Here is a 24,520-nt window from a genome sequence, read left to right on the forward strand (position 1 = left end):
GCTCGCGGCGCGAATGGCTGCTTGAAAATCCTCCCGCGACCCGCTCACGTCTGCACGAGCTCGTTTCACATTGTTTTACGATGGCATTCGAACGTCATATCGCTTTGATCGCCGGCTCAATTGCGCCGACTGAGCTGCGATGAAATTGTCACGTTCCTCGGCTTCGTTGGGCGAAAATTGGTATTGTGGAGGAGTACAAGGAATTGTATAGAAAATTTGTTCGATAACTGTCGCGAGGAAAGCCCTACCACTTCCCGATACTAATATACTAAGTCTCCCGGTTAGGGGAAGCAAAAAGGATGAAGTTTCACATCCTTTGGTTGATAAGTGTCGCGAAGTCAAGATTGACGACTCACCGTGCTTGGAAAGGACCGTATATGAAGGCCTTAGACTTGCGTCACGAACTTCCACGTATCTCGGGACAATACCGAGTGAGACTAGGAACCTTTGCGTACATCTCGAGTATGTGTCTCCATCGAACACAAAGCTGCCACGTGTATCTACATCCACCACCATGCGAGGTTTGAATAGGAAAATTTCAATGTAACGTCAAGAACGTGTCTTGCGCCTCGGGACAGAGCACATTCAGACGTCACCGAGAACACATTTAAAACGTATTCACTTGTTATTGTGTAAAAGCGTTCGGCCTTGTTGCGACACGTGTACGGCGCATTCGTGCAACACACCACTATACTACACAATCCTGAATTAGCCCTCGAGACATTAATTTGTCTCGAGAACGGCGGTGCATGCGTCTCGAGCAGGATCATCGTTCCCGACTTGGTAATGCAACATCGGAGACAGGTCCGAGGTAAATAAGTCTTAGAGTAAGATTCCAGTCCTTTTATCGTTTTCCGATTCATCAAGGTCTTGATGAATCTTTCAATCTTCTCATCTTTTTACCGGTTGAATATCAGTACAACCGGATCACGTGATCAAATTTTGTCTACGATGCAGCAGCCCACACCAAGAAGAGGTCCCTTTCCAGTCGATCGGGGACTAGTTGCGCGAATCGCAGAAACTCGGAGGATGAGAGACCCAGTCCACCCTTTTGCGATCGGTAGTTTATCATATGTCATGGGATCCCGCCGGTACTTAGAAGGGGTTGCACCTGCCTCCGCGACGTTAGAGCCAGCCAAAGATAAACGGGCCGCGTTAAGTCTCGAGCATTAATTATCAATTCCTGGCCGAGCTCGGTCTCGCTGGCCCCGAGAGTCATAAAGAAATCTCGCGGAGCCGTCTTTCCTTCGTCCTCGTCGGCCATCGTCGCCCGTCTATTTAACGTCCGCAAGATTTCCCAGCGTCCCCTCTGAACCGCTCGAAACGACCTCTCCTCGCCGTCTCATTGCTCGCTTTCCCGTTGCTTGGCGTTATTATTAGGGCCGCGTCCGCGGCTACAAATAATGTCCCCAGCGTTGAGTGACGCGGACGACGGACGACGGGGAACAGCTCGAGGAAGCATTCGGAATGATCCGCGAGGCTTAGAGGCCGGCTTGTTCTATTTATGGTCCCCGCGTTCTCGACAATACCGTCGCGATATTCGTGCACCCCCTCGAGAGGCAAAAAAAATGAAAAAACACGAGTGTGCATCAACTGAGGCATGATCGAGGTTTTTGAAACTCCGAAAGGTCGAGTAGTTGCGATGAAATCAGGGTTCGCAGATCAAATTTTGTCAAAATTTGTCTCAATTGTAATATTTATCTTTCTTCTAATTTGAAAAATAAGAAGTGTACGATTAGTTCGATTATCTCAATGGAATTTCACGCGGGTAGGAAAACAGAATCGAGTAATTTTTTCCGTATAGCAAATTCTCCAAGCAGATGTGGTACGCGGGGGCGAAGAAGATCAGAGCTAAAGTTCTCCGTGGGCCCGTGGCGCGATTGTCTGCGAACGCAGAACGGACCCGGAGGATATGGGAGGAAGGGGCAAGCTGGAAGAGAAAGCGCGCCGCAGGGGTGCCCCATGTCCCGCAGCTGCGCTCCGCACGAATGCGTACGAATGCGCGCGATGTGTCACAAAATTAATTGGATACCGGTTAAAATCCGAAGGCGTTAACTTTCGCGTATACGTTTCTTTATCACCTTCGTTTATACGTTTTAATAACGCGTCGCCGGATGAAATAAGCCAGCGACGCCTCGCGGTGTTCCTTTTCCACCTGACGTGTAATCGCTGTGTTATCGAAGGGGGAATTTTATATATCGCGATGGAAAGAAGTTAAAAACAGTTGGAAAAAGAATGAACGGAATAAGAATGTCTAAGTGTTTTAAGCATTCTTCGAAATAAATCTAAGCTTAGCATTCGTGGTAATAGATAACAGAAAAAAGGCCTCGAGTGCAAAGGGATAAGAGATACACGTTCAATCAACGGGACTGTTCAATCGACGTCGTTTCTTTTTTTTTAATCATCCGATGAAAACTCGATTGGTAATATTGAAATCGATTTTCTAAACGTGGTTATTGAGATTCTTGAGATGAAGCCGAAGAGTAGAAGCATAGTGGAGGAAGGAGAGGCAGAACCAGGTGCCCATTCGTTTGTTAAGCACCGAGTCGGCCACACAGAGGCAGGGACCCGGGGGCGCAAAAAGATGCGTGTGGCATCCGCGGTGGCTCATTAACCGAGCTGCCTCTAAATTGGCCTCGCGGCAGCTCCATAGCTACTTCTTAAGCAACCCGTGGAATATTTATGCCCGCCGCGTGGCGAGCTTCGACCATCGCCATCCGATTGCCTCGTTTAGCCCATCTCAAACGGAACGATTCTTCTCGCACCTTCGATTCTTTACTCTTCTTTACGCAAACGATAATTACCTTCGGAAAAACAAATAACATTATTCTTCCCGTTGGCAATGACGCGTTGGGTGAAGCATCTATAGGCATTGGAAAATCGTTACGTGTCGCGCTATGATGGAGGAATGTAGAGTTAGCCTTTTCAAAATATTTGTTGAGATTAATAGTTAAACTAACTTCACCTGCAGTTAATTTCATCCATACTAACGACGAGCTCATCCACCCCTTCTCTAAACGCAAAGAATCTTCAAAGTTTGAGGGCACCTTTCACTTGCAACCTGTAACCTCCTCGTTGATATGCCACAGTCTCAACGATCACTCTATTTTCCTCACGCTCGACAATTTCGTACGGTCGCGTGACTGGTACGAAATCGGTATCCATCGCAATCGGACGGATCGCTTCCACGTTGCAGCCTTTTCACCGAGAACTCTCCCAAAGAGACGTCGAAGCCTGAGGACGACAGGGAGGCGCGGGGCCTCGGAGGAGAGAATAAAGGGTCGTACGAGAGTGGTTTACTGCACTTCCAGCAAATCGTAAATATCGTGGAGCCGGCATGCGCGGGATCGGATAGGCAGAGGCATAAGTTACCATCGCCATCGTCGTAGGTAAACGTATCGGGCACGGCAACGAGATGGCGAGTGATTTTTTCCGCCGTGGCTCGTGTTCCTGATTTACGGACCGGTATCGCGGCGAGGCAGGTAGGTACACAGGGAATATGTATACGTACTAGCACGCGGAAGGTGCCCAAGCGTCGACGTAGATACCGACGTAACGTTTAATGCGGCTTTAACGGGACACCGCACCGCCTATGCAGCGCGCGACGCTATATATATGATCGCTATCCCTTTTGTAAATCGCTTAGGATCGGCTCTTATAATCTCTCGATTCGAGCCTCGACCGATCCCGATATCGCTCGTGACCGCTAGCGGATCTGGCTCGCGGTTGCCTCAACCACCGAACCGATCTTGCCGCGATATCCCTTGCCAAACGGATAACGATCGATCGGGGGACGAACGAGGAGACTAGGTACCATCGATATGCGAACATCTTCTTCGTCCCGATGAAATTCATCCCGATTCCTGGATACTCGCTCGATAGGGATCGCAGTGGATGATACCAGATCTATGTCGACCGCGGTCATATGTACGAGGGTTGTTTCACGAAGAGGAACAATTGCTACGAGAAACCAGTGAGAAGCAGTGTCTGGGCCTTCCTAACTCTAACGTATCCGGGGAAGAGTCTTTTGAAAGTGAACTAACGATTCCTGATACTTTCAGTGATTCGAGATTTACATTATAAGTTCAGGAAAACGTGGAACCAGTATGTAAAACTGACAAAGAGCCGTGATGCAATCGCAGCTCGCTGGCGGCGCTAGGGTCGCATCCCGCGATAACTTCCAGAGTTTATCGACTTTCTTTTCATCGCAAACGTTGACACAACATTTTAAACGGTTTGAAATTCACACGATCGGTTCTGGCAAGGCGTACTCGGTGCGTAAAGTCGACGAGTAGGCAGGGTGCAATCACAACCCGTGGCCGGCATCGATCCCAGCAAAGTGATAACTTCTGCCCGCGTGTATAGCTTGTTTCCACCGATTTCTAATTACAATATTGTTGCTTTCCCCGCCTCTACCGGTCGGCAACCGATCGGGGCAACGAGTCATATAACACGCGCATGCGGTAAAAGGTAGTAAATTGGCAACAAGTCCCCGCGGCTGGAAAAAAGTCGACCCCTTTGAATTATCCTTCGTGTTCGCTGCGAGGAATCGTGCATCCAGATGTAATTGAGCCTATGACTAAATAACCGGCTTGCATTCTCGATTCCTCTCTCTTTTTCTCCGCCATAGGGTAGAAACGAAATCTCCTACCGCCCCGCGAAGATTCGACGGGGTCTCCGGAGTTTTTCTTGCGATCGCTCGAGGCGTCGATGGAAACGATCGTAATCCAGCCCCAATTTGGCAGGAAATCGCGTGCCGTTGCTCGCACGAAGACAACCGTCCGGGCAAAACAACGTGGAATGTTGTAATTGGCGGCAGAAGGTACCACGAACTCCGATGTCGTCGACTGATATCCTTCTCTTCCTCCATTAATTTTTCGGGACAACGTGTTATTCGTACTTTTTGCCGGCTCTATCGCTGTCCCGCATATTTCGACCGACGGGGAAGATTTTCTACTACGATACCCAGCTTGGGCATCCTCTTCCCCCATTTAAACGTAAATGTTTCATCGATGATGTGCCGTTTCTAGGAGTTGGAGGTGTATTCGACGTCTCTCTAGACTCTAGAGTCTAGCGAAAAGACTTCATGTCACCGAATATTATTTCCTAATTGAATGTGAAATTAAAATAATCTAAATAAACTCCAATAAATTTTGTTGATATTTTACCGGCATAATGAATTGAAATGAAATATTTTACATAAATATCTCTTACATTACTATAAGATTTGTTTATATCTCTCTGGGTTTCATAAATTGAAATAGATAATGCAAGTGCAAACAAGAGTTTACTCGTGTCCGGTCAACAATATGTTAATCAGAACATGGAACTATACACCCCCCGAAGAGTGGCAAATGAGTCAAAGAAAAAGATACGAGCATCTTTTATAAAATAATAGGATTTCATATTCTTTTAAACGCTAAAGGGTGCGTACAGGAAGTGCATAAAAGACTGTCCACGCTACCGTCGCTAGAGCAGCACAAGTTGTACAACGAGAGTGCATTGATAAATAATTTTCAAGCGGGTTCTAAGCGACGTTTCCAGTGTGTTGATACGCGTTAACGGTAATACCTTTTGCGCGCAATATCGCGTATAGGCAATGGTGTCACGGCAATTGCAGTCCCGCGACCAAAGGGGGTTCGAGCAGTGCAGCTGCCGGTTATCACTGCACGAGTGCAATCTACGACGGACGGGCCGAGCGGGAAAGAGGTCGTAACGACGCAGTTTCGCAGTCACTGTCTTAATTACTGGATGCACGCGTTCGGTGCAACGTATGCATGCAATCCGCGCGACACAACACGAAAATCCATTAACTACCAAAGAAGCAACGACTGGATCGCAATGCACACTCGGAAGGTCTAGGTATATCGAAGACACCTTCGATATGCAAGACTTAGGATGATATCATGAACCAGGATTGGCAACATTTGTATCTACGTAAAAGGAAGAAGGAATTTAAAGAAAATAGACTGTTTATGCAAGCGTTTTACATTTACAGTTACTTCAACCAGAGGTTTCCTTTAATTGGTGGAAAACTTGATTAATATTGAGAAGAGCAATTTAGGGTGATATTTAAATAAAACTTGTCGTGGTCCTTTTCATCATACCGTGGGACGCTCGTTAAAAATCCCTGGGACACAGAACACATCGTGCACCGGAAAGTGTATCGTTTCGCTATCGCAATCCCAAACTGTACACGAGGACAATAATTTTTAACCTCGCTGTACGGAAATTGAATTCGGCTGCGCTCCGTGCACGAGGGTCCGACTAATTGATTTACCCCGTACAATTTCACTCACGAGCGGGCGGGGCGGGGGCGGAGGGGGCAACAAAGTCGTTCTTGCGCTGACAGGGGATGGCATTTTCTGGTCGCACACATGCGGGGCACGTTGCGCGAACGGCGTGGCTGCGTTTAGGCCCCAGTATACATTGTAACGTTCATGAATTTCAAAATTGTGTTTTAATGCAAAATTAGGGGAAAAGATCGTATACTTTCATTGCAAGAAACTTCGATTCCAAGCCTGAAGTTCATCTATTGTACATTGAGATGAATTTTATAGACAGGAAATGTTGTGACCGATTCACGTATACATGACAAAACATGGTTCAGCACGGCGACGTTTTAATCGAATTACATTTATCGACGCCCGAATAACTTGAGACACGCGAGACCATTTCTTCGGTCCAGAGCAAAAAATCAGGGCCGAGAGGAGGTTAACGCATAACTCGTTCGCGTGGCGCCCCAGTCTGACATGTTTTGATACAAATTAAGCATCCGGGCCCACTGGTGATAGAGTGGCCCGAGGCGCCAGCTTCCCATCGCGGATATATATTTTTCCCCGGGCGTGATTAGTTAAACGTCGTTAGGATAACGCGTGACAGCCGTACCCTTGGAGCACCCGCCGAAACCTGGAAGCGATTTATAAGTTCCCAAGCGACATCCTCGAGAGTTCTCGGATTGGTAAGGAGACACCCGAGGAGGGCACCCTTCGTCCTTCTTTCCTCTTGCTCTTATTTTTCTGGCCTTTCTCCACCGAGAGATCCGCCACCCTCGACCCGAAATATTTCACGACGAATCACTCGTCGTTCGAGCTCTAATTGACCGTGCTCCGGGCGACTCTGCGAACCAGAGTCGAATAACCCAGCACGTCGACGGAATGGTATGCTGGAAATTTCGTTCTTGGAGCCAGGACTACCGCGAACACATTTGTCCTGAGAGGATTCGTACAATTCCACCGGAAAAACGTCCCGAATTTGGGTAACGTATGCCCTACTCTAATTGACAGCACCAATAGTAAAAAAATCGAGGGTAACCCAAGATGACTTTCGTGATAAAGGAAATAAGAAAGGTCTAAGAGACAAATTAACACATTCGCGACCGCTGATGTGAATTCTCGTTACTTCGAATTCTACTCCTGGTTATGAAAAGATTGTAATTTAACAAATTAGCTTCCAGCAACCAGCTTCAGAATTTTATTATTTTCGTCAGTAACTCGGTATTAGAAAGGTAAAATACCTGCCGGTCAAGAATGCGTTAAAAGAATGGACTGTGATATGACGTCCATCTCGAAACAGAAAAGCAACGCGATGGTTAAATCCTTTCTGAGGCGAGCGAGAATCCGTCGATTAATTCGCGTAACAGAACTGCGTCTTAAATAACCCGGAATTAGGGTCTCGTAGAGGGTACGTAGGAAGCATTGCTCGCGGAAGTAGCGAATTTCCTGTGGCAAGTAGACGCAGGGAGGAGCAGAAAGACGCCAGCTAGTCGTCGAGGCGTTGCTGCCGATCAATCACGAGGACTCGTCGATCCAGCCCCCTTCGGTCCTTCCTGGTTCTCTCCGCGCCAGATAAATGACAAGACGACGAACAGAACGGCGACTGCGCGCAGCCCCTTACGACCTCGCTCTGTTCTCACGTATCCGTGGGGATGTAACGAAGCTCGAAACATAACACCGTCCCGCGCCGCGAGGACACGAAGCAGCCAGGTCCGGTGTGTGGTCAATGTTTAGTTTGACAGCGAGTGTCCTGCGACTTGACCTCTTTTGTCAGCCCCCGGTTTCATCGGTGGCTGCACCCCCATGGCAATCGAGGCTTTCAGCTTGCAGAAACATGCGTTCAGCACGTGTTGCGACACGCTTTCCAGCGGCGAGGAGGACCGCTCAATATCGACCGGGGCCCCCAGCGATCGGATTTCCGAGGCCTACCCAATTCTTGGGATTTTCGTGTTTACGACCGTTGGAATTTGGACAACACGCTCGTAGACTCGTAGTTAACCGAGGGGTAAACTATTTCTCAATTGGATAAGCTGTTGCACGAGTGATCTTGATTCTAAAACCCTGGATACAACCTCGCATAGAACAAAAGCCTCGTATCCACTATCCAATCATGTCCACCCGGACAGAAGTTTAAACTGGAGGAAGCACGTCTAGGACGCGGTTTGATACTTCTAAAATAATAACACCATAAATCATCCTGAACATCGGGGTGAATAACAGCAAACAGGACCAGTAGGCGACACAACAAAGAAGACAAGCAGGAAGGACCTTTTGTCACTGTCTCTCCGCCACTCGAAGGAACTCCCAGAGTGCCCTTGCAGTCCAAGAAAATTGGTAACGTCTTCATGTGGATACCGAGGAGCCACGCAAGAAGCTAAGTACTCATACTCGGGAAACATATTTTTTCTCGAAGCACTCAAACGCGAGTGGATGGAATCCTATTACACGAAAACATAACCTTTCGAACTCGAGAGCTCGAGCTGCTGGAACCGTGTCACGATAATCTGGCGCTAACCCGCTGGCGTCCGCGTCGGTGTCGGGTAAACATTTAACAGTCTCCAGAGTCCGTCCCGGATACACCCGTCACCCGACACCGAACCGCGCGTCGTGCTGATAATTAGGAGATGCCTGCCTCCGCTATTCCGACACACCGAAACTATTCGGTTGTCATAGTTTCCCGGAATCTCAATCTGGCTGACGTTTACGAGCGAACTCGACCTCCTGTTCCAGACCTCCGTACTCGAACGAGTACAAAGTTGCGTTGGAGGAAGAGGACGATAAGCTGGTCTTGTCTCTATCCAGAAGAAAGACTTTGGAGCACTGTTCTCGCAACTCGAGGGTTGCAAAAAGGGAGAACTCGAAGTGACATGTTTACGAGCTACCTGAAATCGTTAGCTTCAACTCTAGGACCCACTGGTTCGACGAATTCTTTGCGCAACCAGAAGAAGAAAGATGGCGGCTGGTAGAATTCCACGACTCGTCGCTGCCTTTTCGTACGTTCCGAGCTTAGGGGTTGCTAGTAGGAGCTGGGAATCGGGTAACTAATGTAAGAATGGGTCGCAGAGAGGCCAGGAACGATTCCAGACAACGGAAATGTCTCCCGTAAACTACTAATCACCATAAACCACCAGGCTACACGTGTTACGAATTCTCGGTGTAGAGGAATCGCCGCGCTTCGCGTCTGCTCCACCCCTGCGTTTGTTGCTCTCCCGGGGAAACCTCAGACATTTACCTCCGCGTTCCTCCTCGGGTTCTTCCTGCCATTCCACCGTGTTCCATCTTTCGTTCTAGCTCGTCGCTGCGAGCGCGGCGCTTGCACGACGTTAAATGGATCGTTCCAGGACCCCGACGTCGAAAAGTTTCGCCCCGCGTAACCAGCCAGCGCTTTGACGCTTAATTACGTTGCACGGTAATGGAATCTCGCGAGATAACGTATAACTTGCGACTCGGACCGCGAAAATTCATCCTTTGTTCGCACTTTCGCACGTTATTCTTATCGTTGATGGTCTTTTCTTAGAAAAAAGGCCTTTATAGGGTAAAACACCTTGGGCATTTTTTTTTGTCCACTTTTATGAAGTGGAATAATCCATTTACTTTCACTATAAATTTAAAAATACAAAATTCCCATCCCTTTCTTAATGGTAACAATGAGTACCAGTGACCTATGAAGGGTTAAGAGGGAGAGGGTTAGGTCACTTGGGTTTTTGGGACTTCGAGTGTATTAATAGAAGAAGGCTGTTAGTTGAACTCAACAGAAACGCTCATCAAATAGAAAGAAAACTGAAAAGAATTCATCTCATTTAAGAGTTCAAGTTTTCAATGTGCTTTCAAAGTATTTTCAAAGTACATTCAACCTCGCTCGGCAGGAAGCGCGCGATGCTAGCAGTGGGTTTTTTGGCGCCGAAAGGAGGCTGCCAGGTCGTTGAACGAGGGGCTCCCGAAACTGCTACAATTCACGATCCCCGTGTTCATCGACGGGTACCCGAACGGCGAGTATCGCAGCGCCTCGGCAGCGCGGATCGATCGTCGCCGATCCCCGTCCCTCAGCGTTATCCGCCATAATTTCAGCTAATCTATGGCGGCAAGCTCGCGGTCGGCGTGTAATAATTTCGAGATGTCTGAGGCTCTGAAACGGATCTTTTCCCTCCTCGAGCGCATGTAACCGCTCGGTTTCTTTTTCTCCGCGAGCCGGTTGTCGGCCACGAGCCGGTCCCTGGCAACGTATCACGATAATTCCGACTAATCTATCGCGGTGTCGATAGGCAATCGATTGCACGAAAGGAGGAGCGACGCCGCGAGGAGGGAGCCGAGCGGGGGGAGAAATCTGTTGCAACTGCGGCCGCCCCGCTGCGGAGAGTTTAGAGGAACAAACACGCCCACGAGGTAACGCATCCTCCTAAGTCGTCGACACACCGTACCGAGGCACAAGACACCGTCTCTTGGTGGCGAGAGGACGCGAAGGGTGCACGGGAGGTAGACATTCGTCTCGCATTAGCATATACACGAGGAACCAGAGAACCAGAGAGAGAGACTCTATCCGCTTTACGGGTGGAGCACTTCTCCCCGAACCCTCGTCCTTTCTCTTCCTCGCTGTCTCGCTCCCACGGAGCAATAAATCCTATATTGTAGCGGCGTGATCGTTATTATTCGCGATTGCGAGACTCCTGGCCGCTTTCCCTCCACCTGCTGTCAATTACCGCGATACCTTTGCGAGTCGATCAGGAAGAATGACGCAAGAACGCATCCAGTCGACGATTTCAGTGTCTGAACTTTCGCTTACAAAGAGCCCAGGTCGATAGTAATCGAAGACCAAATGTTTCTCTCCCTTCTTAACCTACCCTTATAAATTGAAATTCCTCGTTTGAAATGCATGGTGCACTTATTAGTCGCCCTCGAGGGAAACTCGTTCGACGCCTTATCACGACCACCGACCGACGTAAAATAGGAGAGAGCGGTCGTAAAAGTCAGGGTATCTCCGAAATGAGCGTGACAAGGTACTCGCAACGAAACAATTGTACGACCGCGTGTATCGAGCGACACGCATCGTTCTGTAGCCTCTTGGAGCGGGCGTGGAAAAGCGTTAGAAAGCTCGATGGGACGCGCATTATCGCGTCAATAATGTTTACACCCGGCAGGATAGCCGTTGACGAGATAAACGACTTAAGTGACACGATAAGTGCGAGAACCGTCCGGGTCGTTCTTTTTGTTTTAATTAACACCTTCTGTACTCGAAGATAACGAGAGGTAAAGACGATAAGAACGCGTCCCGCAGCCACGCGTAACAGTCCTCTTACAAACGATCCCTAGTCATCCAGCCACCACTTAAACTCGATAATTACGAGAAAGAGAGAAAACGTTCCGTTCGAGACAGCGAGGAAAGAACGATCGCTGAACGCATTCCGATCGAGGCTCACCTGGCGCCGTTGAGAACTATCGTCCCTCGGCGATGGATTCGCGGCGTATTGGTTCAGTCGCCAAGGTATTACTTTCGCGGACCTCACCAGTGGTATTGATACTAATAATTAGTTATTAGGCGCCAATTTGTCGTTTTACAAACATTGGTAGTAGACTAACGTCTGACATCATGAAGCGAGCCCTTCCGGACACTAGACTGTTGGAGTCTTAGACCCTCTGGAACGATATGGTATCTCATCAGGGGGCTGAACAGCGGATGTAAGTATCCAGCAAGGTGTACTCGAATAAAATATGACGTGGTAACATATGACAGAATTAGATACATTTCAAATCAACATCAGGGAAGCCACGGAGATAAAATTGCCAACATTTTTATCGATAACGACGCATTAATTCAGCGAAGTACCTCTTAGACTCGACTCGATGAAACGAACCTGCACGGTTCTCGCTCGCTCCTGACGGCGAGCAGCGGATATGATAAACCATCGGGATAAGGATCGAGGAACAAGGCAGAACGGTCGCGAAACGAAGGAGGGAGCAAGAGGGAGGAATGGAAGGAACGGGGGCGAAAGGGAACGTGGAACGAGAACGTAGTCGCCCAAATTAAATCCTCGGACGTCGAAGCTGTAGCGGACCGTTTGCTCCGTAGGATCGGGCCAAAAGGATCGAGAAAAAATTTTACGAGGGTCTAACGGGTGGGTTGGGTCGTTCCGTGTGTACGAGGAGAGGTATATCCCCGCCGCATCCGGACCCATGGACCGTCCGACGATGTACAACGTCCGACGGTCCCATGGTGCACCGGGACCTGCGAAGGTTCCTGGCGCCGTATTGGGCACAAAGTCACTGGAACCTCTTCTGGGCCTCTTTATCCATCGTTGTCCGGTGCCTCTAGCTCCGTCTCTGTTCCATCCTCGCGGATAGGCTCGGATCGGCTCGCGGAGAGTTGTTAAGGTTATATTGCCGGGGCGTTAAAGCAACGCAAACGCCGCAAAAACAATACGACTTTATTGCCCGGCTCCGAACGAGGGAGGTGGCGAGAGAGAGCCTCGAGAGTGGTTCACTGCTCCTCCTCGGTATTTACACAGGCGGCTCTCTGGCGTTCGTCAAAAAACCAGTGACACTTTTATGAACGGGACTCTTGCCACGCGGAGGGGGATCGTTAGGTGTTGGAGATGGAGGCAGATTGCTCGGTCGCGGTATTTTAACGCGCTCGCTGCGGTACGGATATTCCATGCGTGTCAACTTGGTTGAATCTTCGCTGTAAGAAAGAGGACATCTCTCAACTCGGAGAGAAGATCAAACAAGGCGCGTGGTCGTGTCATTCTCATGGATCTTGTGCCCTCGATCCAGAAGTCCCTTGCTGAGATACATCCTGTTTATACAACAAGAGGAACGGTGGCCATGGTTTGGACGCACCCAACAATAAAGCTGTGCCGAGGTTTCATAGCCATTCTCCAAGGCGGTGACTGGGTCAGGGTCGAAATTAAAAGCAGACATCTTGAAGCTCTGGCGAGTACTTCTTTCAAGAAGGTGGCCGTCCCCTGCTAACCGCGAGCGATTCCTCGTCGCGGGACGAGACTAATAGCCGTCTGGGGTACAGGTAAGAGACGGCCGCGTATCGGGCCAGCGTGTGTGCGTGTGTCTCTTCTCCCTCACGCCCACGTCCTCTCGGGGTTCTGGTACCGCGGGGTCCAGCCGAAATATACGAGCGGACGGTCACAGAGGTAACGTCGAACCGGTATACGCGGGGTCTCAGGGCCCCGCCGTTTTTGACAACAATTTCCACTTAGTGCCTCCGCGAGACATTCGAGCCCGTCACGGCTCCGGTGTCCCCGGATATACGTTTCGTTTCGGTTCAGAACCGACGAAATTTTTTGAAACGCCGCCGCAGGGAGGACAACAGAGGTCCTTCCCCCACCCTCCTCGTCCACGGTGCCCCCAGGCCTCTGTGCGCCACGCTTTAAACGGTTACATCGTTTCCGAATCGGGACAAGATGGCCATTTGCCCGTGCTCGCACGATATATTACCTGTGTTCGCGGCGCGAGGGTTCGAGATTTACGGCGACGAAAAAATCCCCCTCCCTCTCGCGCGTACCCCTGCACCGTATATCGTTGATAAATACTCGCCTCGACTCGCTATCGGTGGATTCGTGGTGGTGGTTAGATAAGAGGCTAGTATTATTCATCCACGCGAAAAGAAGCGTGCAACTTCGGGGAGAGCTGCGAGAGTTATGGAGACGACTGTGTTATAAACAATACAGCGTTTGAAATTCGAAATCGAGTTTGATATATTCTGGAAAGTATTCTGAATTGGCGTTGTGGTCCAACCGATATTACTGCCGACATGTAACGGAACGAGGGAGGATTTACATAGAAATCAACGAAAGTAGATTGAAAGAGCTAGACAATGGGAAGATCGACCTAATGCAATACCGTACGTCTAGTCGTCACCATTCACGCGGCTGCAACTCATTGAGGACGCGTCGTGGCGGCGTGAATGGGCGCCTCAGCGCGACGAATTATGCGAGGAGCGGCCAAGATGTTTATCGTCCGAATGAATTCAGGAGCGTAGAACGAAGGGGAGTACGAGGCAGGCACGAGACGAGACGAGACGAGACGAAGAGCTCGGGGGTGCGGTGAACGGCTAACCGTAGGGTGGCGTGAAGGTCCGTGGAAGGTGTTGACACAAGGGGAACGCCGCGGGTGGAGGCGTCACTACAAGCCGGTCTCATTCACACCTCCGCCTCTCTCGTTTCCTCTCCTCATTGTGATCTCCGGAAAAGACCACAGGAGAACCTCACGGGTGACACCTCTTTCGTGGCTTTGTCCAATCACGAGTTACAAACCTTGGTCATCGATGACGATCACCAAGAAAAATTGCAACTCCGTAAACTCCAGAACTCGTCGGAATAATCGTGATTAGCACTTTGAAAGGACTTTGAAAAATGAGTGCATTCAAGGAGGATGAGCCCCATTGAAAATCGTAATAGGCGCATCCGATGCGGGATGCAACGACCGTCGCGAAGCCTCGTGTTCGTCGTCGCGCCATTATCGAGTATTAAGATCGTTTGGGACTCTCGATCGATAAAATTAGTCGTATTCGTATGCTCATCCCGCGACGAAGGTGTGGGCCACGGAAAGGGCTGAAGGGTGAGTAGGTGGAGCGGAATAGGACCACCCAGCCCGTGTCGGCAGCGTTAGTGTTAGCATAACGCGTGGGCGCCATTCTTTCCTCCTTATACCTCTTTACCCTCCTCTTACATCCCTTTCCGGGTCGGCATAAGTCGTGAACGTCACCGCGGCTCTGTCCGCGCCGAAGACTACCAGGGCCGACCATTTCGAAAATGGCGCCCAAGACGACGTGTCCTTTTTTTTCCGAGCAATAAACCACGTCGAAAGCGACCAACAAGAGATCTGCCTTTTGTACCATTCCCCTGCATTTTCGCTTGCTTTTTTTTTGCACCTCAAAATGCACGCGTCGTAGATATCACCCTCGCGAATACGATTTAAAGTGACGACACGAATGGTCGAGGTTTGATTTCGTAGGTTGTAATTCGCGATTCAAAAGCTGAGTTAATTCCACGTTCCAGAAAATTCTAAGAAACTCGGTCACTTTGTAGTGAAATAATAGGGACCAATTTTTTACTCCCCCGTTTTTACTCCTACGACAAAAGCCGGCCCTGAGCCCTTGGAATCCAAACGAGCCATTAGGAGCGCAGGAAGATTTTCAAGGGGGATCATTAATAAACGGCCAAGTCACCGTGTAACCGATCCGCCATTGTCTCGCTGGATGAATGAATTAACCTCGTTCATCCAGACGGACGACGGATTCTCGGAGACAGAGTGTTTCTGTGAGGCACGACCGCCGTCACGAAAGATACGACGACGTCTACTTTTCATATTGAACTTCCTCCCCGGGGAAGGAACACGCGGTACCCTTCAAAGCTCGAGAGAGCTTATGAATAATTCCAAAGGCCGCGACGAATAATCGATAACTTTGTGAAGAGACGCGTCAGCCTGTCTCGGAAACCAAAATTTCCCACAACGCTCCGCGCCGCTCGGAAACAAAGGGAACTTTTCAATACTCGACCATTGAATTGCTGAATCCTTCGACTGAGAGTCTGACCGACGACTACGTAACTAAAAGTTTACGCGAAAAATTACTGCATGAAGTTGACGCGCTCTATGCCACAGATGGCGATCCATACGTGATACGAGCAAATGGAAACTAGGTGGTTTACGATAGAAAAAGTACGTGGAAGTATAAATTAAATACGATACAAATATTTAGCTGTATTTTTGTAAAAAGGAGGACATATATGCGTAACGCAAATCCTCGCTCGCGCCAACGGCATCTGCGTCGAAGCGCGTGTAAAGTGTCCTGCTGGTACATCGTTCGAACTGAATTCATTAATTAGTCCGGCGCAGCGGAGAAAAGGCTTTAACAGACATCAAAGGCGCGTGTCGCGACAGGATCGTGCGATCTTGCTCGTCGAAGAGCGGATTCGACGACAGGCGATGCCTGCGGCGACGTGGCAGGTGATAACTCGTGTAAACTTGTAATAGGAAGCGTAGAAATCGCCGCGACTGCATTCGCAACTCGCCTTGGCGCTGTTGCCTCGATGACTCGAAAAGCCTTTCTGCTACTCGTGGAATTTGTAGAAGACAAAGGTTATTTAAAAGTAATACACGTCCGTCAAAAGATAGGAACAGATGAATTTGATGAAGACCTCACCAATGCTTCAGAGAAATATAGCAAACTAGAGAGGAATTAAATGGTACTTTCAAAAAATATACTGATCACCTACTGCTCAAATGAAGCTAAGATCGTCGGCGATCTCTGATTAATCGGTGCAGCGCAACGGAGGAGGGTTCGATGGAGATCATAGACGCGACAGGGTCGGCGATAACGCTCATCGGCGACCGGATTCGACGACAGGCGATGCTCACGGCGACGTGGCAGGTGATAACTCGCGTAAACTGGTAACGGATAGCTATAGGCTAAGCGCGATTGCATTTGCAGCCCGGTCCCGAGTTTCGTGGCTCGTAGGAGGATCATCTTAACGACCATCTAGATAGGCGACGGTGAAATGATCTGTAAGAAAACCGGTGGCGAGTGGTATCCTCCGGCGGCCATTAATCAAAGGACAGGAGCGCTAATGAACCTGCTGGAATCGCGGACTGGGGAACCGTTTCTGTTCGGTTCAGCGCTCCTCGTCGTCCCCCTGGCCGAAAGAACCCCACCAGACGACCGCCATTCTCTGGTCTGCGCGCGTCCGTCTTTGAATCCACGAAACCCCGGAGGGCAAACGAATCAACGAGCAAACAAATGAACGGGGAGAGGGTTGCTGCCGCTGCTCCGCGACCGAATGATCGAGCAGCTTACCGGTGGAAAGTTTGCCGTTTCGGTGCAGCGCCGGGAGCGTCTTCGACGGCCAACAAATGGAACGGACATTATGAACGTTTACGCGAGAAAGCCTGCTCGCCCAAAGAAAATTACTCCCGAGGGAACGAAGAGCGTCGGATTGCGCGTTGAACGCGTGTTGCTTTGGAAAACGAAGCTGTGAAGGGAAAAGTGTACTTAGAAACGTTAGATGCTTTCAACAGGGTGCTGTCAGATTTTTGGGGGCCATGGAACTGTATCCCGTATCCTGTATTTATTTATGTGTTTCAACTATACAGCCATAATTATACGATTATCACTATTGCTCTCAATTTTCTTCTTTTCGTTGCTCCATAGTTTTAATATTGTTTACAGTATATCTTACATTTGTTTGTATACCTGTTGGGGCCCACTGACCCCCCTATAGCTCAGGTACCTCGGGATCGCTAATCCCGTACTGTAGCTGCGTACGCGTATGCTACAGCCCTGAGGGCGGGGATTGAACTATAACAAATCTCTAATGAGTCTCTTCCCAATTTGTTAGGAAAACATAATTTGGAGAGTGGATGTTGAATTTTCTTAAAATATTTGACTATACGTAGGGGATGATTTGCCAAGGCTTGAAACTTAAAAAAAACAGCTCCTATGAGATAGTACGTAGATTAAAAATTATTAACGTGTACTCGATTTTTCACCAGTAAAAAGGAGCGTAATTTTACAGTACTCGTTATTATGTGTCGAGTATTCTGTATTCCCGTGGTGGCAGGAGTGGTTCCCGTGATGAAGATCCTGTTAAAAAAGGATACGCGCATTATTCGTCATATTCGTTAAACGCACGCTTCAATTATGCCCCCGCTGGGTACGATAAGTTGTACCTGCAATTTGCTTTGTGTTATTTGCACTATTATTTTCTCCGAGAGCTCTCCCTTTTTCCCTTCCGCCGCCATCCCAATTATTCGACGCCCCGGGCCGTTCGATCTCGCCATTATCGGATGACACGGACCCGTGCTTTTATGTTTAATTGATATTTTTCGTAATTCCTCCGGAATCCAATACAGGAACGCTCCGGTGGACAGATATAATCCCGGGCTCGACATTGCTCTCGTTAAAATATTTCCGATGGAAAATATAGCGAACCTGTGGATACAGCTCGGTTCAAAAGTCTGCATTATCTCAAGTTTACTCCAGCGAGACACTAACATTTCAATCCTTGGTTAATGCGATGAATTTACAATTATTAAGAGTGTAATACACGCAACAAATCGTAACAGTTTAAAGAAAAATAATTAAATGTAATGTTACACATTTGTTTGACTGCATAGAGTGGTCTTAATATATTTTTTTCCCGTAATGCATCTACAGTTATTTAACATAGTTCACGCCCTTTCGCCGGGTTCACGGTATCCGGGAAGAGCAGACGCAATAAAGGCTGATCTTCATTCCGTTACCCGGCAATAAACAAGGATCGTCGTAAAAGCTCGTAAACCAGATAATATCTCGAAAAAAGATGTTCGCCTCGGAGCTTCAACCCGCTCCGACTGCTGGCGGCGTCTCTCTTCCGTCCATCGACGTTTTCCCTGACGCGGAAGGCGGCCGCATTTTTTCCCCAAACCACCCTTCCTCCTGACCCCTTTGTTCCCGATTTATCGCAACACGCTGTAGAAGGCCAGAGAAACGAGTCCCATCGCGACGGCGAAAATGTTCGCTGGAATTAAATGAACAATTCGTTACGGAGAGTAACAGCGCTCCCAACGTCGAAATGGCCCTACCTCCCAGGTGGCCGCAGAAACCGTGGATTTCATTCGCCTAACTCGATTAATTAATCCGTATTTATTCACCTCTCGAGAGGCATTTCAAACTTTCTTAACCGATATCGGCTGCGCGGGTGGCGCCCCACGATAAATCTGTAAATTTTCAGAATGACGGGTTTGGATGATGAATGAGAAAGACGTTACTACCTCGACTGCTAACTTCGATCTAGATAATGCAACCCCTTTCCTCTTTTTCTAGAGATTCCTTCACTTCGTCTGACTCTGTAAAATCACTGATCGAAGATGACCCTTTACGCCCGAAGCCTAACCACCCTCGCGCCATAAGTAGTCGAAGTTGTGTTTACTTAGGAGCCATTCCAGATTTCTTTTGCACCTGCAACGGTTGTAAAGATATCGCTTTCGGAGCAAACTTTCGCAAACGCAGGATTAGCTCCCCTCGATGACCGGTAGTTCGCGTGAATCGCCGGGAAAATTCGTGAAATCGAGCCCCTCACGGGGCAAGAAGACCCGAAAGAAGATACGATCTGTTCTTAACGATCGTTTAACGACGACCGTGGGGCTCGGAGTGGCGCCAGGCCTCTGTCCCCGCATAGTTGCAGCGTAGCGAACGTAACACGAGGCCAGAAAAGTACTAATAAATTTTCCGGAGCCGGTAACGTGCCATACAATCCGACTGTTTTAAGCCTGTTGCGTCGACGGCGAAAAAATATTAGCAGTAAATTTTCCCAGCACGAAGTCGTTCACTCCTTGAGTTCTGAGGTTCTTGCGTTCAACCTGTGTTCCCTCGATCGAACGCGGAGATTAAATAGAGGGATGAAAGTGGGGTGCTACTGGGACTAGCTCTCGTACTACTTAACATAGTTTCAATTTCACGCAAGGCTCGTCACAGAATAAATCGTACCGTCCGTGGATTAACACCAGTGCGATTAACGCTCGCGGATTTCAGCGTCCGTCGATAACAGAAACCGACGACGTTGATTTCGATTTCGTTGGATCGAGTACAGGCAATGGCGCGTCGATTACACCAACCGTCTCGCGTGTTAACAAGTGCGGCGTATTAACAACCGGCTCATATCGGCTAATTGCTGTCGCATCCGTTCTTTAAGAGGGCCAATTAAGGGATAAATTATGCGCCGTCCGCGGCTAGATGCAATCGACCGGCGATAATCCTCGATTTACAATGCTCGTTTCTCGATTAATCGGGGGTGGGGGGACAATATATTAGTGCCGCTTACAAATTGAGACCGCGCACCGCCGACGACAAGATTTACGGACGCGTTTTTGCCCCACCGATATAACCGGGCTCGTCCACTCCTCGAAAAACGAAGACGATCTGTTGTTCGCGTTAACAGCGTTATGGTTCACCTCCGTTATGGAGATGTACTCTCAACTTTTCATGTGCTACCGGAGAAAAAAAAACATCCTCTTTAGAAACTTCAATCGATAGAGGCCATACGCGGCCATGTTTTGTGGCATGGAAGTAACGTTGACATACATGTACTGTAAGTGCAGTAACGACAAACGATTAACGTACCGTTCCTCAGTGAAGGAACTATAAGATTGAAATACGGTAACTGTCTTAGCACGCTGTTCACCGGTCACGAGTAAGCTCGTGTTTGCAATTACATTATTTATTTCAATTTATAAAACCCAGGGCGATGCAGAATGTTGCAAAAGTTTTGCTCATCGTTGTATGTATGTAAAATAATTCACTTCAATTCATTATGTTGGTAAAATATAAATAAAGTATACTGGAGTTTATTTAGATTGTTTTAACTTTACATTCAATTAAGAAATAAATGACATGAAGTCGTTTCTGTGTAAAATTATCGGTCAACAATGTCTTAAAATTTCTCTTAACGTTCGACTACAGCGAGAATCAAGTTTCATGCGCGTAGGCACGAAACTTCCTACCTGCGCGATCATCCCTTAACTCGGGGGCTGGAAGAAGCCGGAAGTGGGGTCGAAAGCGAACTGGGAGAAAACGGTTTGGGATCAGGTTATGGCGGGCCGAGTGTAGCTGGCTCGTTAACGCCGAGACAACCGATGGCGATAGCGATCGGCTAATCTTCGTCCAGTGAGCCCAACTAGGGTGGCGTTTTTGTGCATCCCCCGAACGCTTCGTGAGCAGATTATCCGCTCCGGAGTTCCAAGAAGAGCGCATATATCGTGACAATTACAGGCGTATACGTCCCAAAACATAATTGATTCCGTTTCAATAACGCATTCATGGTACTACACAAACGATAGAATTGTTTTTGTTTCTTTCTGCAACCGTTTGTGTACTTCTTCAAAATCTTTGGCAAAACGAACATGACTATCAACGCTATCGAACGAAAGGTAGCAAATTTCAACGAGGCCAGAAAATCCATGGTTCCGTGACCGGGGTAAACGTTCTGCGCGCGTGTTCGTCCATTCACGAATTCCAAGCGAGGTAGAGGAGACGGAACGAGTTGAGGAGGGCACACGTGGTGGCGACGTCCGCGAAGAATGGAACCGAGGGCGGCACGACCTGATGAATTCGTGAGTCGCCGTTGATATTTCAGTGTCACCGTCGGCAGTTTTTGTCATTTGTACCGGCAGCCTTAGGACCGGATCGCCATATATACACCGGTGCGTCGCCGTGTCGTCGTCGTCGGGCTAAATCGAGTTTAGGGTCTAATTACGCTAATGATAGAGGAGCCCGTGTCTCGAACATGATTTAATTCCTTTGGAGCGTTTGGAGCGTACATCTACGTAGCTACTGCGTAACGAAGACGGCAAACGCGAGACGTATCGAGATAAACTGAGAAAACAATAGTAACTATCGGGGTAGATATGTGTAAGAAAAATTAAAAAGTTCGAGACGCATAAGATACACTTCGTGTTTAACCGACAATCTGGTGTGAACTACTACTATGCAGTGTGACTGCAAGAGAAAAAGGGGGCTCCTGGGGGAACAAAAGCGAACCGAATGGTGAAATTCCCTTGTCTCTGTCCCCTTCAATTCGTGAGTGCCTCGTCAACTCCAGAGCAATATACAGTATTGCTCCATCAGGATTGAAATTCGCAAAAAAGCATATTTCCCATCTGACGAGGGGTGTTCCTAAACGGAGGATTGTTCCAGACTTGGAGTTGAACGCAAGGATCGGTGTGAATTCCTCGAGATGCACTGGCGCGATCCCGAGCACCTTGGAGGGGCAGAGTCGCGCGAAGCCATCTTGGCGACGGTCGTCAAAATGGCAGATTTCACGAGAGAAGAGGTCAGGAGGAAGAGGTCGGCATCAACGGGCGCTCCGCATCCTCGATCGCGTCGAACGGCCGGCTCAGGCGGGCGTAGCGTGCGCAAACTACAAACAATGGCTTTGTTTCCACGCGAAAAACGTGATACAACTGTAAAGTAACAAATATCTCGACGCAGATCGACACGCAATCCGTCCGCCGCTTAGGGCGCACACAAACGTCGCTTCTCGCGCAACGCGTTCGCGCACACGCACGCAACTCGCGGTTGTTTCCACGCTGGACGCTTACGGAACGAACGCCCGGCAGGCTTTTCTCTTAGAACTAGCTATGTGCACGCGGGATGGGCGAAATTTTACAGGAATAATACAGGATAAAATAATACAGTTGCACGTACTGTTCCGCTTCGACGGATTGTTTTCGTTGTACATTCCTCAGCTTGTAAAATACGTGCGCAGGTATGGATATACAAAAGCTATTTCAAAGAGCAGGTATGGATAAAAAAAATTATTTTAATGTCGTTTACGATACTGACGAAATAAAATAAAATTACTGTATTTGATTTTTATCAGACTGTTAGGTCTTGATGACGCTTAGCAGATGAGGTATGCGAAAGAGCGTCTCATACCGAAGGTGTAGATAGAAGTAGCATATTAAACAGTCGCCTCTCTTTACTTTCAGTTGAAATTTTGTATTTTCTCATCGTGAAACATTTAGATTCTAGTTCTTCCTCGACAAGCAACGGCGAAAAGGTGTTTATTCCGTGTTCGTTATTCTAAATTTTCACGTAGACGAGAATTTCGTCTCCGATGCGGGTTGCCAGCACTCGCTGCGAATCCACCGAGAGACACAGGCGAGACCTTGTATCAACTATTTAGGTGTGCAAGGTATCTCCGTAACGAGCCCCGTTCGCTAATTGCGCCGCGCACACGCGTCTAAGCTCTGTCTGTAATTTCGCGTATTAACTCGAGTTCCGTTTGCCGTGGAGAGGTACGATCGGATGAAGCGCGAAGCACCAATTCTGAGAGGCGAAACGGCGAATCTCTAAAATAATCAAGCCTGTCTTGGAACGCGAGACATCGCGGCAGCTCGGAATTGAACACGAGCGAGCACACGGTGAATTACCTCAAAAGATATTCGAGTAGTTCCAACTTTACTACAGAATTCGGAGCACGGTAATATCCTGAACATTGACAAAATTTGTTGTTAGGGATTCGATTCATGCTTGATAAATAATTAAAATCACGAAAAGATGATTCTCAACAAGGATACAAAATTCCGTTGCATCCTAGATTCGCTAAAGCCCATTTCAGTAGAGTTCTTCCACCTACCAAATTGAAGTTGACATCCACAAAAGGTGTCTTTTCCCGTCAATCTCGCCAGGTTCGACACAACGCGACGCGGTGCGCATGGGAAAAGGGCCAGCGCCCGATAATCCGATCTCGCATGTGAGTATAATTATCGGAGTAGGGGTGACACGCGTACTTTATGAATTTTAAAGTGCCTACAGCTGTTGTCACGCATCGATACGACCGAGTGTAGATGCCACTCGCATTTGCAGGTCGTTTGTTTGACATCGGCGTCGTTAACTGATACAACTCAACAAAGAGGGACCTGGCGACGCGCCTATAGGTCTGTTTTCACGTAATAGGAAGTCACGACTTTTAACGTCGAGCCACCGAATGTCACGGCATTTCGTTATCTCGGGAAATTAAACGTCGCGATATCATGACACACCAGTCAGAAATGTCGAGTTGTCATGATATACTTTTTCTTGCATTCGAGGTGCTACATACATGCTCTTTAGGCATTTTGAAGCAAGGCGTACGCTATAATTAGAAGACTGTACCAAGCGTTGAAAGCAAAAGGGTTAGAGGGATATAAAAGGGTGCTATCGCAGGGTTAAAATGGAAGTCCAAGCGAACAGAAGACTGGTAGTGAAAACGGATCTTAATCGACCGATGGATTCCGCCACGGCGAAGAAACCGACCGCGTTTCCGAACGGAAGGGGCGTACCGGATGTTTGAGCTCGCCACTTTAGGGACATGTGGTCGGACAGATAGCCATCAGTCTTGAAGCTAATTAGCGGCGCACAGTGCGAACAAGCAGTCACCGACTCGACTCGACTCGACTCGGCCACGATATATGCGTAAACGCGTGTATTCCACGTGATGGCGAACGCCCTTTTGCATTTTTTTCTTTCCACCTTCTCTCTCGCCGTCGAGGAGTACGCTTCTCGAGCGCACCGGCCACGATCGACGACCGCGCGACACGAACGATTTCGCGGCCAGATACCGAGCGACGTTCCGTCGTTCCTCGTTATTACTCGCATAATTTCACCGAACCTCGCTCAGGGCACGGTGAAGTTACGGCCGAAGGATCGACTTCGGCCGTGCGTGCGAACCTACGTACGCCTCGCGAAACGCACCTGTACCGGCGACATTAATCACGAAGAA

General features: G+C 48.6%; 1 protein-coding gene across 5 annotated transcripts in view; it reads right to left on the bottom strand.

Moving 5' to 3' along the window:
* Positions 1–24,520, bottom strand: part of LOC128894509 (ankyrin repeat domain-containing protein SOWAHB) — an 81,682-nt gene that overhangs the window by 30,285 nt on the left and 26,877 nt on the right. The window contains exon 7 of one of the 5 annotated variants that reach the window (XM_054156284.1): positions 22,924–23,010. The exons of the other annotated variants lie outside the window; for them this stretch is intronic. Within the exon in view, the coding sequence (XP_054012259.1) occupies positions 22,939–23,010 (72 nt within the window). The 3' untranslated portion in view covers positions 22,924–22,938. Of the gene's footprint in view, positions 1–22,923; positions 23,011–24,520 lie in introns of those variants that run through there. 5 annotated transcript variants of the gene reach the window in all.

The sequence above is a fragment of the Hylaeus anthracinus genome, unplaced genomic scaffold, assembly GCF_026225885.1.
Source record: "Hylaeus anthracinus isolate JK02 unplaced genomic scaffold, UHH_iyHylAnth1.0_haploid 4, whole genome shotgun sequence".
Lineage (NCBI taxonomy): Eukaryota > Metazoa > Arthropoda > Insecta > Hymenoptera > Colletidae > Hylaeus > Hylaeus anthracinus.